A 15,983-nucleotide genomic window follows, 5' to 3' on the forward strand; every position below is an offset into this window, starting at 1 on the left:
ATCATCCAAAATGAAAATAAATAAGGAAACACAAGCTTTAAATGATACATTGCAAAAGATGGATTTACTTGATATTTATAGGACATTCCATCCAAAAACAACAGAATACACTTTCTTCTCAAGTGCTCATGGAACATTTTCCAGGATAGATCATATCTTGGGTTCACAAATCAAGCCTTGGTAAATTTAAGAAAACTGAAATCATATCAAGTATCTTTTCCAACTACAATGCTATGAGACTAGGTATCAATTACAGGAAAAAATCTGTAAAAAATACAAACACATGGAGGTGAAACAGTACACTACTAAATACCCAAGAGGTCACTGAAGAAATCAAAGAGGAAATCAAAAATACCTAGAAAGAAATGACAATGAAAACACGACAACCCAACACCTATGGGATACAGCCAAAGCAGTCCTAAGAGGGAAGTTTATAGCAATACAGTCCTACCCTAAGAAACAAGAAACATCTCAAACAACCTAACCTTATACCTAAAGCAATTGGAGAAAGAAGAACAAAAAACCCCAAAGTTAGCAGAAGGGAAGAAATCATAAAGATTACCTCAGAAATAAATGAAAAAGAAATGAAGGAAATGATAGCAAAGATCAATAAAAGTAAAAGCTGATTCTTTGAGAAGATAAACCAAATTGATAAACCATTACCCAGACTCATCAAGAAAAAAAGGGAGAAGACTCAAAGCTATAGAATTAGAAATGAAAAAGGAGAAGTAACAAGTGACACTGCAGAAATACAAAGGACCACGAGAGATTACTACAAGCAACTATATGACAATAAAATGGACAACCTAGAAGCAATGGACAAATTTTTAGGAAAGCACAACCTTCCGAGACTGAACTAGGCAGAAATAGAAAATATAAACGGACCAATCACAAGCACTGTGATTAAAAATCTTCCGATGAACAAAAGCCCAGGACCAGATGGCTTCACAGGAGAATTATCAAACATTTAGAGAAGAGCTAACACCTATCCTCCTCCAACTTTTCCAAAATATAGCAGAGGGAGGAACACTCCCAAACTAATTCCATGAGGCTTCCATCACCCTGATACCCAAACCAGACAAAGGTGTTCACAAAAAAAAACTACAGACCAATGTCACTGATGAACACATGCAAAAATCCTCAACAAAATACTAGCAAACAGAATCCAACAGCACATTAGAAGGATCATACACCATGATCAAGTGGGGTTTATCCCAGAAATGTAAGGATTCTTCAATATATGGAAACCAATGAATGTGATAAACAATATTAACAAACTGAAGGAGAAAAACCATATGATCATCTCAATAGATGCAGAAAAAGCTGTCGACAAAATTCAACATAGTTTTGGAAGTTTTAGCCACAGGAATCAGAGAAGAAAAAAATAAATGAATCCAAATCAAAAAAGAAGTAAAACTGTCACTGTTTGCAGATGACATGATACTATTCATAGAGAATCCTAAAGATGCTACCAGACAACTCCTAGAGCTATTCAATGAATTCAGCAAAGTAGCAGGATACAAAATTAATGCACAGAAATCTCTTGCATCCCTATACACTAATGATGAAAAATCTGAAAGAGAAATTAAGGAAACACTCTCATTTACCATTGCAACAAAAAGAATAAGATACCTAGGAATAAACCTACCTAAGCAGACAAAAGCCCTGTATGCAGAAAGCTATAAGACACCGATGAGAGAAATTAAAGATGATACAAATAGATGGAGAGATATACCATGTTCTTGGATTGGAAGAATCAACATTGTGAAAATGACTCTACTACCCAAAGCAATCTACAGACTCAATGCAATCCCTATCAAACTACCACTGGCATTTTTCACAGGACTAGAACAAAAAATTTCATAGTTTGTATGGAAACACAAAAGACCCCGAATAGCCAAAGCAATCTTGAGGAAGAAAAATGGAGCTAGAGGAATCAGGCTCCTACACTTCAGACTATACTGCAAAGCAACAGTAATCAAGAGAGTTAGGTACTGGCACAAAAACAGAAATATAGATCAATGGAACAGGATAGAAAGCCCAGATACAAACCCACGCACATATGGTCACCTTATCTTTGATAAAGGAGGCAAGAATATACAGTGGAGAAAAGACAGCCTCTTCCATAAGTGATGCTGGGAAAACTGGACAGCTACATTTAAAAGCATGAAATTAGAAGACTCCCTAACACCATACACAAAAATAAACTCAAAAAGGATGTAAGACCTAAATGTAAGGCCAGACACTATCAAACTCATAGAGGAAAACATAGGCAGAACACTCTATGACATAAATCACAGCAAGATCCTTTTTGTCCCACCTCCTAGAGAAATGGAAATAAAAAAATAAACAAATGGGACCTAATGAAACTTAAAAGCTTTTGCACAGCAAAGGATACCATAAACAAGACCAAAAGACAACCCTCAGAATGGGAGAAAATATTTGCAAATGAAGCAACTGACAAAGGATTAATCTCCAAAACATACAAGCAACTCATGCAGCTCAATATCAAAAAAACAAACAACCCAATCCAAAATGAGCAGAAGACCTAAATAGACATTTCTCCAAAGAACATATACAGATTGCCAACAAACACATGAGAGGGTGCTCAACATCACTAATCATTAGAGAAATGCAAATCAAAACTATAATGAGGGGCTTCCCTAGTGGCGCAGTGGTTGAGAGTCCGCCTGCCGATGCAGGGCACATGGGTTCGTGCCCCGGTCCGGGAAGATCCCACATGCCACGGAGCGGCTGGGCCCGTGAGCCATGGCCGCTGAGCCTGCGCGTCCCGAGCCTGTGCTCCGCAACGGGAGAGGCCGCGGCAGTGAGAGGCAAAAAAAACCAAAACAAAACAAAACTATAATGAGGTATCACCTCACACCAGTCAGAATGACCATCATCAAAAAATCTACAAACAATAAATGCTACAGAAAGTATGGCAAAAACAGAACCCTCTTTTGGTGGGAATGTAAATTGATAGAGCCACTATGGAGAACAGTATGGAGGTTCCCTAAAAAAACTAAAAATAGAAACACGATATGACCCAGCAATCCCACTACTGGGCATATACCCTGAGAAAACCATAATTCAAAACCAGTCATGTATCATAGTGTTCATTGCATCTCTATTTACAATAGCCAGGTCATGGAATCAACCAAAGTGTCCATCGACAGATGAATGGATGAAGAAGATGTGGCACATATATGCCATGGATTATTACTCAGCCATAAAAAGAAACGAAATTGAGTCATTTGTAGTGAGGTGGATGGACCTAGAGTCTGTCATACAAAGTAAGTCAGAAATAGAAAAACAAATACCGTATTCTAACACATGTATATGGAATCTAAAAAAAAAAAAAAAAAATGGTTCTGACGAACCTAGGCACAGGACAGGAATAAAGACGCAGATGTAGAGAATGGACTTGAGGACATGGGGAGGGGGAAGGGTAAGCTGGGATGAAGTGAGAGAGTGGCATTGACATATATACACTACCAAATATAAAATAGATAGCTAGTGGGAAGCAGCCGCATAGCACAGGGAGATCAGCTCGGTGCTTTGTGACCACCTGGAGGGGTGGGATAAGGAGGGTGGGAGGGAGACACTACAGGGAGGGTTATGGGGATATATGTATATGTATAGCTGATTCATTTTTTTATACAGCAGAAATTAACACAACATTGTAAAACAATTATACTCCCATAAAGATGTTAAATAAATAAATAAAAAGGAAAAAAACCTGTTAGTATATAAATATGAAAGTGAAAATATAGAATGATTTTATATGTATATATAAATATATACATATAAAATATATACCTACACACATAGACACAGAGGCATAATAAAAGCCTAAGGCAAATAAATTAGACTTAGTCAACAAAAGTTTACTTTTGAGGTTTTCATTTTAAAACAAAGGAACCTGTTTATCCCAGCCTTTTCAAAGACTTGTTTTATCATAGATCCTTTTTTGTACTTCATGAAACATCAACTAACACCGCTCAGAGCTCAGTTACAGACTGACACATCATCTCCACCCATCCAGCAGCTGAACCAGAACCTCACCATGTTTAACTTTGCTTTGTAAATTGAAAGTATTTTCCTCTGTGTGTGTTCATGGTTCCCCCTCTGTCCTTAGCCCTTCCCAGCTTCCTCCTGGGCTAGTGGGGACCAGAGGCACAGGGAAAGTTAGGGAGCTTCTCAGGTATTCCACAGGGAGAAGCCATCCATGCTAGATGTGTTGAAGAGTGTGTGTGTGTATGTGAGAGGGAGACAGACAGACAGACTGACTGATAGACAGACATGAGGAGGAGCAGGATGCGTTAGGCACTCAGAAGCTGAGGAAGGAAGCAAAGACTGCCTCTCCCCTCCAGAAGACATCACTCGTAGTGTGGCACACCATGAACCCATCCAGGCTCAGGTTTTAGAAGACTTTCCTTAGTGCAACAGAAGCACAGGTGTTTCAGTAATTAGCAAGGTTGGGGGAGGTGTCCTGTCCCTTGTGTGTTTATTTTCCTGTGAGTGTTCATAATGTTTCTCCCACCTTTGTTATAAATAACTATGCAATGTTATCTGCTCTCTTGTTTTTTATACATTTAAACAAGCATTTCAAACACCTTGACAACTGTTTTATTTCATCTCATCTTACCTACGAGTTGTCTCATATAACAGAGTTACCTGAGGTTGGAGAAACTGTTAAGCTTCTTTGACTATTTAAGAAGTAATTGTATATGTCTTATGTATTACCTTTGCTTTTTTTCCAGAGATTTATGGAGAATAGCAGCATAATTGCTTGCTATAATGAACTGATTCAAATAGAACATGGGGAAGTTCGCTCACAGTTCAAGTTAAGGTATGTTGCAAAATAGGATGAATACAAGGTTAACCATTCTGTAGCAAAGCTTGTCTGTCCTCAGGCTGAGGGGTCACTGGTTCTTAGCAGAATCCCAGGGATTCTGAAGCTGTTGAACATGTAACCGTAGCTGGTAAATGGCAGAGTCTAAACTGGGAGCCCATTGGTATAATGAAATAAATTGGAGGCGTTTCTTCTTTTGACAATATTTTCCACTATTTACAGCAGTTAAAAAATGATACGCTAGGAAAAGTACTGTTTAACTTCTGTACAATTAGATCGAGATTAAGAATAGCCTTTGAGGATTACTTTCTACTTTGTACTTGCAACATTTATAAATTCCTACTTGGATTGTTATAGATAGGGGCAAACCCGTGGGAATATTTATTATGCTAACTATGGTAATTGCTATGTATCCATGATAGCAATTTCATGAGGCCTGCTTGTGGCCTCAATATGCATGAAGTATCTTCAAGAAACTGATTTTAAGTCTCTTTACGCATGTCTAGTGCTTTAAGAACTTCTCTCTGGTGCTTACTTCTGAGATGAATGGATTCTCTCAGCGTCTCGGTGGTAGGATGCTCTGCTTCTGGGATGTCTTGGAGTATCAGAGTTGTAGCCCATGCCTGGTTTTGCTCAGGCTCTACTCCAGCACTCTTAGGACCCTGATTTCTTCAACCTGCCCCGCTTCAGCAGAGAGAGCAGGGGTAAGAAGAGGCTCTTCATAGCCCACGGCCCCTGGGAGACCAGTCCCAAGTGGCTCCAGGCTATGGGATGCCAGAAGGGCCCTGGCTTCTCTCTCTGGCCCACTGAGGGGTCACAAGGCTTTCAGGCTCAGTGAAAAATAAGTAGGATAGCATCTCATTGAAATGGTTATACTTCTTACCTTGATTACTGAATTTGCATTCAAAGAGAACAGAACCCTTTCTAAACTTAACTTTTCTTGGCCCTCCTCTGTCCCTTGGAAGAAAAATGGATTGGCATGAACCCCCAGAGGCAGGCTCTTCTGGGGTTCATCCTGCTCAGGGAAGTCAACTGTTTGGTGGATAGAGAGCTCTAAGAAATTAAGTGTGGGGATAAACAGTCCCTTTTGAGGTGGGAAAGTATTAAAAAAAGAATCTCAAACCAGTGGAAGAACAGAGGGCTTAAAGATGGCGGAAGAGTAAGACGCGGAGATCTCCTTCCTCCTCACAGAGACATCAGAAATACATCTACACGTGGAGCTTCTCCTGTAGAGCACCCACCGAACGCTGGCAGAGGACCTCGGACCTCCAAAAAGGCAAGAAACTCCCCACATATCTGGGTAGGGCAAAAGAAAAAAGAATAAACAGGGACAAAAGAATAGGGACGGGACCTACGCCAGTGGGAGGGAGCCGAGAAGGAGGAAAGACTCCCACACACTAGAGGCCCCTTCGCGGGCGGAGACTGCGGGCGCCGGAGGGGGAAGCTCCGGAGCCGCGGAGGACAGCTCAGCCACAGGGGTGCGGAGGGCAAAGCAGAGAGATTCCCGCAGAGGATCGGTGCCGACCGGCACTCACCAGCCGGAGAGGCTTGTCTGCTCGCCCGCCGGGGCGGGCGGGGCCGGGAGCTGAGGCTCGGGCTTCAGTCGGATCCCGGGGAAAGGGCTGGAGTTGGCAGAGTGAAGACAGCTTGAAGGGGGCTAGTGCGCCACGGCTGGCCGGGAGGGAGTTCGGGAGAAGTCTGGAGCTGCCGAAGAGGCAAGAGACCTTTTCCTCCCTCTTTGCTGCCTGGGCGCGAGGAGAGGGGATTAAGTGCGCCGCTTAAAGGAGCCCTAGAACCGGGCGCGGAGCTGCCGAAGAGACAAGAGACTTTTTCTTGCCTCTTTGCTTCCTCGGGTGTGAGGTGAGGGGATTAAGAGCACCGCGTAGAGGAGCTCCAGAAACGGGCGCGAGCCGCGGCTGTCGGCACGGACAGTAGAGACGGGTGTCGGGCGCTAAGGTTGCTGCTGCCACCACCAAGAGGCCTGTGTGTGAGCACAGGTCACTCTCCACACCGGCCCTCCCGGGAGCCCGTGCAGTCCGCCACTGCCGGGGTCCCGGGATCCAGGGACAGCTTCCCCGGGAGAACGCACGGCGCGCCTTGGGCCTGTGCAGCGTCACGTCGGCCTCTGACGTCGTGGACTCGCCCCGCCCCCGTGCCACTCCCTCCCCCCAGCCTGAGTGAGCTGGAGCCCCCGAATCAACTGCTCCTTTAACATCGTCCTGTCTGAGCGAAGGGCAGTCGCCCTCGGACAACCTACACGCAGAGGCGGGACCAAGTCCAAAGCTGAACCCCAGGAGCTGTGCGAACAGAGAGGAGAGGGGGAGATCTCTCCCAGCAGCCTCAGAAGCGGCGGATTAAAGCTCCACAATCAACTTGAAGTGCCCTGCATCTGTTGAAAACCTGAATAGACAACGAATCATCCCAAGTTGAGGAGGTGGACTTTGGGAGCAAGATATACTATTATTTTCCCCTTTTTTTTCTTTTTGTGGGTGTGTATGTGTGTGCTGCTGTGTGAGATTTTGTCTGTATAGCTTTGCTAGCACCATTTGTCCTAGGGTTAGACCGACCCATTTTTCTGTTTTTTTTTTGTTTGTTTGTTTGTTTGGTTTTTTTTGTTTTTTGTTTTTTTGTTTTTTAAAAGGAAATTTTTCTTCTTAATAATTATTTTTTATTTTAATAACTATACTTTATACTACTCTGTCTTCTCCCTTTCTTTTTTCCTTTCTTCCCTCCTGGCCTCCTTTCTTCCTTCCTTCCCCCTTCTTTCCTCCCTTCCTCTCTTCCTTCCTCCCTTTCTTCCTCTGCACCTTCCGTCCTTGCTTTCTTGCTTCCTTCCTTCATATCTTCCTTCCTTTCTTCCTTCCTTCCCTCCCTCCCTCCTTCCTTCCTTTTCTTTCCTCTCTATTTATTCTACCTTTTATTTTGAGCCGTGTGGATTAAAGGTTCTTGGCGCCCCAGCCAGGCACCAGGGCGGTGTCCCTGAGGTGGGAGAACCAACCTCAAGACACTAGTCCACAAGAGACCTCCGAGCTCCACGTAATATCAGACGGCGAAAATCTCCCAGAGACCTCCATCTCAACACCAAGACCCAGCTTCACTCAAGGACCAGCAAAGAACAGTGCTGGACACCCTATCCCCAACAAAGAGCAAGACAGGTCTACAGCCCCATCCATTAGTAGAGAGACTGCCTAAAATCATAATAAGGTTACCAACATCCCCAAACACACCACCAGACGAGGACCTGCCCACCAGAAGGACAAGATCCAGCCTCATCCACCAGAACAGAGGCACTAGTCCCCCCAACCAGGGAATCTACTCAACCCACTGAACCAACCTTAGCCACTGGGGACAGCCACCAAAAACAACAGGAACTACGAACCTGCAGCGTGCAAAAAGGAGACCTCAAACACAGTAAGATAAGCGAAATGAGAAGACAGAAAAACACACAACAGATGAAGGAGCAAGATAAAAACACACCAGACCTAACAGATGAAGAGGTAATAGCCAATCTACCTGAAAGAGAATTTAGAATAATGATGGTGAAGATGATGCAAAATCTTGGAAATAGAATAGACAATTTGCAAGAAACAGTTAACAGGGACCTAGAAGAAATAAAGAGGAAGCAAGCAACGATGAGCAACACAATAAATGAAATTAAAAATACTCTAGATGGGATCAATAGCAGAATAACTGAGGCAGAAGGACGGATAAGTGACCTGGAAGATAAAATAGTGGAAATAACTACTGCAGAGCAGAAGAAAGAAAAAAGAATGAAAAGAACTGAGGACAGTCTCAGAGACCTCTGGGACAACATTAAACGCACCAACATTCGAATTATAGGGGTCCCAGAAGAAGAAGAGAAAAAGAAAGGGACTGAGAAAATATTTGAAGAGATTATAGTTGAAAACTTCCCTAATATAGGAAAGGAAATAGTCAACCAAGTCCAGGAAGCACAGAGAGTTCCATACAGGATAAACCCAAAGAGAAACACGCCACGACACATAATAATCAAACTGTCAAAAATTAAATACAAAGAAAACATATTAAAAGCAGCAAGGGAAAATCAACAAATAACACACAAGGGAATCCCCATAAGATTAACATCTGATCTTTCAGCAGAAACTCTACAAGCCAGAAGGGAGTGGCAGGACATATTTAAAGTGATGAAGGAAAAAAACCTACAACCAAGATTACTCTACCCAGCAAGGATCTCATTCAGATTTGATGGAGAAATTAAAACCTTTACAGACAAGCAAAAACTGAGAGAGTTCAGCACCACCAAACCAGCTCTACAACAAATCCTAAAGGAACTTCTCTAGGCAAGAAACACAAGAGAAGGAAAAGACCTACAAGAACAACCCGAAACAAGTAAATGGTAATAGGAACATACATATCGATAATTACCTTAAATGTAAATGGATTAAATGCTCCCACCAAAAGACACAGACTGGCTGAATGGATACAAAAACAAGACCCATATATATGCTGTCTTCAAGAGACCCACTTCAGACCTAGGGACATATACAGACTGAAAGTAAGGGGATGGAAAAAGATATTCCATGCAAATGGAAATCAGAAGAAAGCTGGAGTAGCAATTCTCATATCAGACAAAATAGACTTTAAAATAAAGACTATTACAAGAGACAAAGAAGGACACTACATAATGATCAAGGGATCGATCCATGAAGAAGATATAACAATTGTAAATATTTATGCACCCAACATAGGAGCACCTCAATACATAAGGCAAATACTAACAGCCTTAAAAGGGGAAATCGACAGCAACACAATTATAATGGGGGACTTTAACACCCCACTTTCACCAATGGACAGATCATCCAAAATGAAAATAAATAAGGAAACACAAGCTTTAAATGATACATTACACAAGATGGACTTAATTGATATTTATAGGACATTCCATCCAAAAACAACAGAATACACATTTTTCTCAAGTGCTCATGGAACATTCTCCAGGATTGATCATATATTGGGTCACAAATCTAGCCTTGGCAAATTTAAGAAAATTGAAATCGTATCAAGTATCTTTTCCGACCACAACGCTATGAGACTAGATATCAATTACAGGAGAAGATCTGTAAAAAATACAAACACATGGAGGCTAAACAATACACTACTTAATAACGAAGTGATCACTGAAGAAATCAAAGAGGAAATCAAAAAATACTTAGAAACAAATGACAATGGAGACACAACGACCCAAAACCTATGGGATACAGCAAAAGCAGTTCTAAGAGGCAAGTTTATAGCAATACAATCATACCTTAAGAAACAGGAAACATCTCGAATAAACAACCTAACTTTGCACTTAAAGCAATTAGAGAAAGAAGAACAAAAAACCCCCAAATTTAGCAGAAGGAAAGAAATCATAAAGATCAGATCAGAAATAAATGAAAAAGAAGTGAAGGAAACAATAGCAAAGATCAATAAAACTAAAAGCTGGTTCTTTGAGAAGATAAATAAAATTGATAAACCATTAGCCAGACTCATCAAGAATAAAAGGGAGAAGACTCAAATCAATAGAATTAGAAATGAAAAAGGAGATATAACAACTGACACTGCAGAAATACAAAAGATTATTAGAGATTACTACAAGCAACTGTATGCCAATAAAATGGACAACCTGGAAGAAATGGACAAATTCTTAGAAATGCACAACCTGCCGAGACTGAACCAGGAAGAAATAGAAAATATGAACAGACCAATCACAAGCACTGAAATTGAAACTGTGATTAAAAATCTTCCAGCAAACAAAAGTCCAGGACCAGATGGCTTCACAGGCGAATTCTATCAAACATTTAGAGAAGAGCTAACACCTATCCTTCTCAAACTCTTCCAACAGATAGCAGAGGGAGGAACACTCCCAAACTCATTCTATGAGGCCAACATCACCCTGATACCAAAACCAGACAAAGACGTCACAAAGAAAGAAAACTACAGGCCAATATCACTGATGAACATAGATGCAAAAATCCTCAACAAAATATTAGCAAACAGAATCCAACAGCACATTAAAAGGATCATACACCATGATCAAGTGGGGTTTATCCCAGGAATGCAAGGATTCTTCAATATACGCAAATCAATCAACGTGATACACCATATCAACAAACTGAAGGAGAAAAACCATATGATCATCTCAATAGATGCAGAGAAAGCTTTTGACAAAGTTCAACACTCATTTATGATAAAAACCTTGCAGAAAGTGGGCATAGAGGGAACTTTCCTCAACATAATAAAGGCCATATATGACAAACCCACAGCTAGCATCGTTCTCAATGGTGAAAAACTGAAACCATTTCCACTAAGATCAGGAACAAGACAAGGTTGCCCACTCTCACCACTCTTATTCAACATAGTTTTGGAAGTTCTAGCCACAGCAATCAGAGAAGAAAAAGAAATAAAAGGAATCCAAATAGGAAAAGAAGAAGTAAAGCTGTCACTGTTTGCAGATGACATGATACTATACATAGAGAATCCTAAGGATGCTACCAGAAAACTACTACAGCTAATCAATGAATTTGGTAAAGTTGCAGGATACAAAATTAATGCACAGAAATCTCTGGCATTCTTATACACTAATGATGAAAAATCTGAGAGTGAAATTAAGAAAACGCTCCCATTTACCATTGCAACAAAAAGAATAAAATATCTAGGAATAAACCTACCTAAGGAGACAAAAGACTTGTATGCAGAAAACTATAAGACACTGATGAAAGAAATTAAAGATGATACAAATAGGTGGAGAAATATACCATGTTCTTGGATTGGAAGAATCAACATTGTGAAAATGACTATACTACCCAAAGCAATCTACCGATTCAATGCAATCCCTATCAAATTACCACTGGCATTTTTTACAGAACTAGAACAAAAAATTTCACAATTTGTATGGAAACACAAAAGACCCCGAATAGCCAAAGCAATCTTGAGAACGAGAAATGGAGCTGGAGGAATTAGGCTCCCTGACTTCAGACTCTACTACAAGGCTACAGTAATCAAGACAATATGGTACTGGCACAAAAACAGAAATATAGATCAATGGAACAGGATAGAGAGCCCAGAGATAAACCCACACACATATGGTCACCTTATCTTTGACAAAGGAGGGAAGGATATACAGTGGAGAAAAGACAGCCTCTTCAATAAGTGGTGCTGGGAAAACTGGACAGCTACATGTAAAAGTATGAAATTAGAACAATCCCTAACACCACACACAAAAATAAACTCAAAATGGGTTAAAGACCTAAATGTAAGGCCAGACACTATCAAACTCTTAGAGGAAAACATAGGCAGAACACTATACGACATAAATCACAGCAAGATCCTTTTTGACCCATCTCCTAGAGAAATGGAAATAAAAACACAAATAAACAAATGGGATTTAATGAAACTTAAAAGCTTTTGCACAGCAAAGGATACCATAAACAAGACCAAAAGACAACCCTCAGAATGGGAGAAAATATTTGCAAATGAAGCAACTGACAAAGGATTAATTTCCAAAATTTATAAGCAACTCATGCAGCTCAATAACAAAAAAACAAACAACCCAATCCAAAAATGGGCAGAAGAACTAAATAGACATTTCTCCAAAGAAGATATACAGATTGCTAACAAACACATGAAAGAATGCTCAACCTCATTAATCATTAGAGAAATGCAAATCAAAACTACAATGAGATATCATCTCACACCGGTCAGATTGGCCATCATCAAAAACTCTAGAAACAATAAATGCTGGAGAGGGTGTGGAGAAAAGGGAACCCTCTTGCACTGCTGGTGGGAATGTAAATTGATACAGCCGCTATGGAGAACAGTATGGAGGTTCCTTAAAAAACTACAAATAGAACTACCATACGACCCAGCAATCCCACTACTGGGAATATACCCTGAGAAAACTATAATTCAGAAAGACTCATGTACCAAAATGTTCATTGCAGCTCTATTTACAATAGCCAGGACATGGAAGCAACCTAAGTGTCCATCAACAGATGAATGGATAAAGAAGATGTGGCACATATATACAATGGAATATTACTCAGCCGTAAAAAGAAATGAAACTGAGTTATTTATAATGAGGTGGATGGACCTGGAGTCTGTCATACAGAGTGAAGTAAGTCAGAAGGAGAAAAACAAATACCGTATGCTAACACATATATATGGACTCTAAGGGAAAAAAATGTCATGAAGAGGTTAGTGGTAGGACGGGAATAAAACACAGACTTACTCGAGCATGGACTTGAGGATATGGGGAGGGGGAGGGGTGGGCTGTGACGAAGTGGGGGAGTGGCAGGGACATATATACACTATCAAATGTAAATTAGATAGCTGGTGGGAAGTTGCTGCATAGCACAGGGAGATCACCTCTGTGCTTTGTGACCGCCTGGGGGAGTGGGATAGGGAGGGTGCGAGAGAGGGTGATGCAAGAGGGAGGAGATGTGGGAGCATGTGTGTATGTATAACTGATTTAGTTTGTTGTAGAGGGAAAACTAACACACTATTGTAAAACAATTATACTCCAATAAAGATGTTAAAAAAAAAAAAAAAAAAAAAAAAAAAAAAAAAAAACCATCACAACATTTTACTTGAACAAATTTCTCAGCTTCTTGATGTGACAGAGTCTTTGCTTTTAAAATAAATAAATAAAATGTCACAGAGTCCTTACCTTTAAAATAAATAGAGAACACAATCAGGTTGCTAAAAATTGACTATTAGAAGAATAAAATGAGAATGTATAGGAAAGGGTTTTGAAAATACAAGTTGGGAAATATTATGTTACATAGGGAAATCTGTGACCCAATTTGACAAAGAATAAAGAGCCATCTTATTTCCGTTGATAAAAAAAAAAAAAAAAAAAAAAAAAAAAAAAAAAAAAAAAAAAAAAAACCAGTGGAAATTCTTTGGTAAGGAAGATTACCAAAGATTTTTGAGTGTCAGTTAAATCCCTTGTTTCTTTGTATCCATATATTTATTAGCTGCAGAGAACTTCATAGAATTTCATAAGAAAACCTCATTGCCTTTACTATAGCAATTTATGATTTTTAATTGTACGTTAATTGTTTTTATTCCTGGGGCTCTCTTCTGTTTTTATTGAGGGTAAAAAGACTTTGTACTTTTATTTTAGATGTTTTCACAATAGGATTAGGAAAAGAGAGATTTCATTTTGGTTTAATTCTTCAACTGTGCGTTTTCTACAACAAAAATGAACAGCAGACGCCTTATTGCTTTGATAGGTAATTCCCTTATTTTATTTTATTTATTTATTTATTTTAGTATCTCATTTTTTAAATAAAAATATGGAACGCTTCACGATTTTGCATGTCATCCTGGCGCAGGGGCCATGCTAATCTTCTCTGTATCGTTCCAATTTTAGTATATGTGCTGCTGAAGCAAGCACTCCTTATTTTATTTTAAATGACTACTTGAGTTTTCTTAGGCAGCATTAAATGTGATGGCTCATGTAAGAGGTCAGAAGGTGCCTTGCCCATGGGGAGCGTGGCGAAGGCAGGTCTGGCTGTTTGAAATAAACATCCCCAGGCAGCACCAGGGCTAAATGAAAGGGCTTCAAGTTATCATGCTGATGAAATCTGCTTAGAGCCAGGGCACTGAAAACTTTTCAAGGACTCATTAGGTTCAGAACTCGGCAAGGTTCTAACTACACAACACTCTGTAAGTCCCATAACTTCTCACCCGTCAGTGATGAGCTGTTTGGGAGCGTTGGGCTCGTTGAAAAGGCTCAGGTTCTTAATACAAATCAATGTAAAGCTGGTGAATGGACCTCGCCCAGGCAGCAGCGGTCCCAGGAAGGTGGATTTGCCCAGAACCCCAATCTCCTCACCTTCCACATCAGCTTCAGCTTGGCTGGTTGGGACCTCTCTTCCCAGTCCCAAGCAAACAGCATGAGAGCAGCCCCTGCAGAGGGGGAGGGAAGGCAAGAGTTCTCCATAGGAGAAGACAGAGGAGGACTAAATGGTCAGTTTCTTTTGATGCTTTTTGGCTGGTTGTACCTCAATTGTCTCCAACTTCTTTTCTGTTTTTTGGAAGAGTAGTGTGTGTGTGTGTGTGTGTGTGTGTGTGTGGTTTGACTCTCCCTGGGTGTATGATATCTGGGCCCAGCGGATGGAGGTGGACAGTGACCCTCCATGGTCTCCCCAGCTCCTTAGGGCATTCAAGGATGTCTAAAGCATCTACCTGCACCCCAGAGGTTGACAGGCAACTTTGTCACTTGCTGCAGATGGGGAAAATGAAGCTCTTTGCTATACAATGCCAGAATAATTATAGTATAATTATATAATACTTTTCCCTGCAATTCCACCCCCAGCTGCATCTAAATACGTGACATTACTAGCATTCTGCAAGGACAGTCTGTACTGCAAGGATGATGTTGAATGTTGAAGGCAGATGCTTCTGTCCAGTCTTCATGTATGGTAACCATATTTACTTAACCAAGAAAAAAAAAGATCATGTGATCAAACATAACATACCTAATTAAAAAATTCCATTATATAGGAATAACTTTTAAAGACAGAACAAAATCACATTTCTGTGTGCGTGTGATGAATTACTTTATTGAACAGAACTCATGAAAGGGGGAATGTCTAGGGAAGTTTGGGCTAACTGATGACCATTTATTGCTTATGTTCTTATGCTTCTTTATCATGAAAAGAACTATGTTAACCAAAATACAGATAGGATTTGGCTATTTATTGAGAGTTTAAGCTGATGAGTTTACACTAATCAAGTACGAGCTATTGTTTCATCATTAGGCAGTCTGATATCTGTTACCTAGGGGTTACACCCAAATCATCATGTTTATTTTACTCCAAATCTTAAGACAGTAGCAGTCCTCCATTTTAGAAAGAATCAGTTTCTGATGGGCAAACCTTAGTATTCCATGGAACACTACATCTCTCATTATTAACTGATATTTATAGAGCACTTTATCCTCACGTGGGCTCTGCGTGACAGCCCCTTTGTGTTACGGAAGTAGAAACTGATCTGTGATGGATTAAAGTAACCGGCCCCTGCTGCGTCACTGCCCAGGAGCGGTGCTGGTGGGTAGCAAGTCCACAGCCCCCTCCCTGCTGCTTCCGAATCCCTGCTGGGA

The 15,983-nt window shown here is 40.5% G+C and overlaps 1 protein-coding gene and 1 non-coding gene across 13 annotated transcripts in view; one reads left to right on the plus strand and one right to left on the minus strand.

Annotated features, from left to right (window-relative positions):
- Nucleotides 1-15,983, plus strand: part of PDE8B (phosphodiesterase 8B) — a 357,518-nt gene that overhangs the window by 208,290 nt on the left and 133,245 nt on the right. For all 12 annotated transcript variants that reach the window (XM_067031182.1, XM_067031183.1, XM_067031180.1 and 9 more), the window contains exon 6: nt 4,764-4,852. In XM_067031182.1, the coding sequence (XP_066887283.1) occupies nt 4,764-4,852 (89 nt within the window). The remainder of the gene's footprint in view (nt 1-4,763; nt 4,853-15,983) is intronic.
- LOC131756546 (U6 spliceosomal RNA) lies at nt 14,167-14,273 on the minus strand. Its single transcript, XR_009335704.1, has one exon. It is a non-coding gene; the product is annotated as a U6 spliceosomal RNA (small nuclear RNA).

Source organism: Kogia breviceps, chromosome 4 (genome assembly GCF_026419965.1).
Source record: "Kogia breviceps isolate mKogBre1 chromosome 4, mKogBre1 haplotype 1, whole genome shotgun sequence".
NCBI classification, from domain to species: Eukaryota; Metazoa; Chordata; class Mammalia; order Artiodactyla; family Physeteridae; genus Kogia; species Kogia breviceps.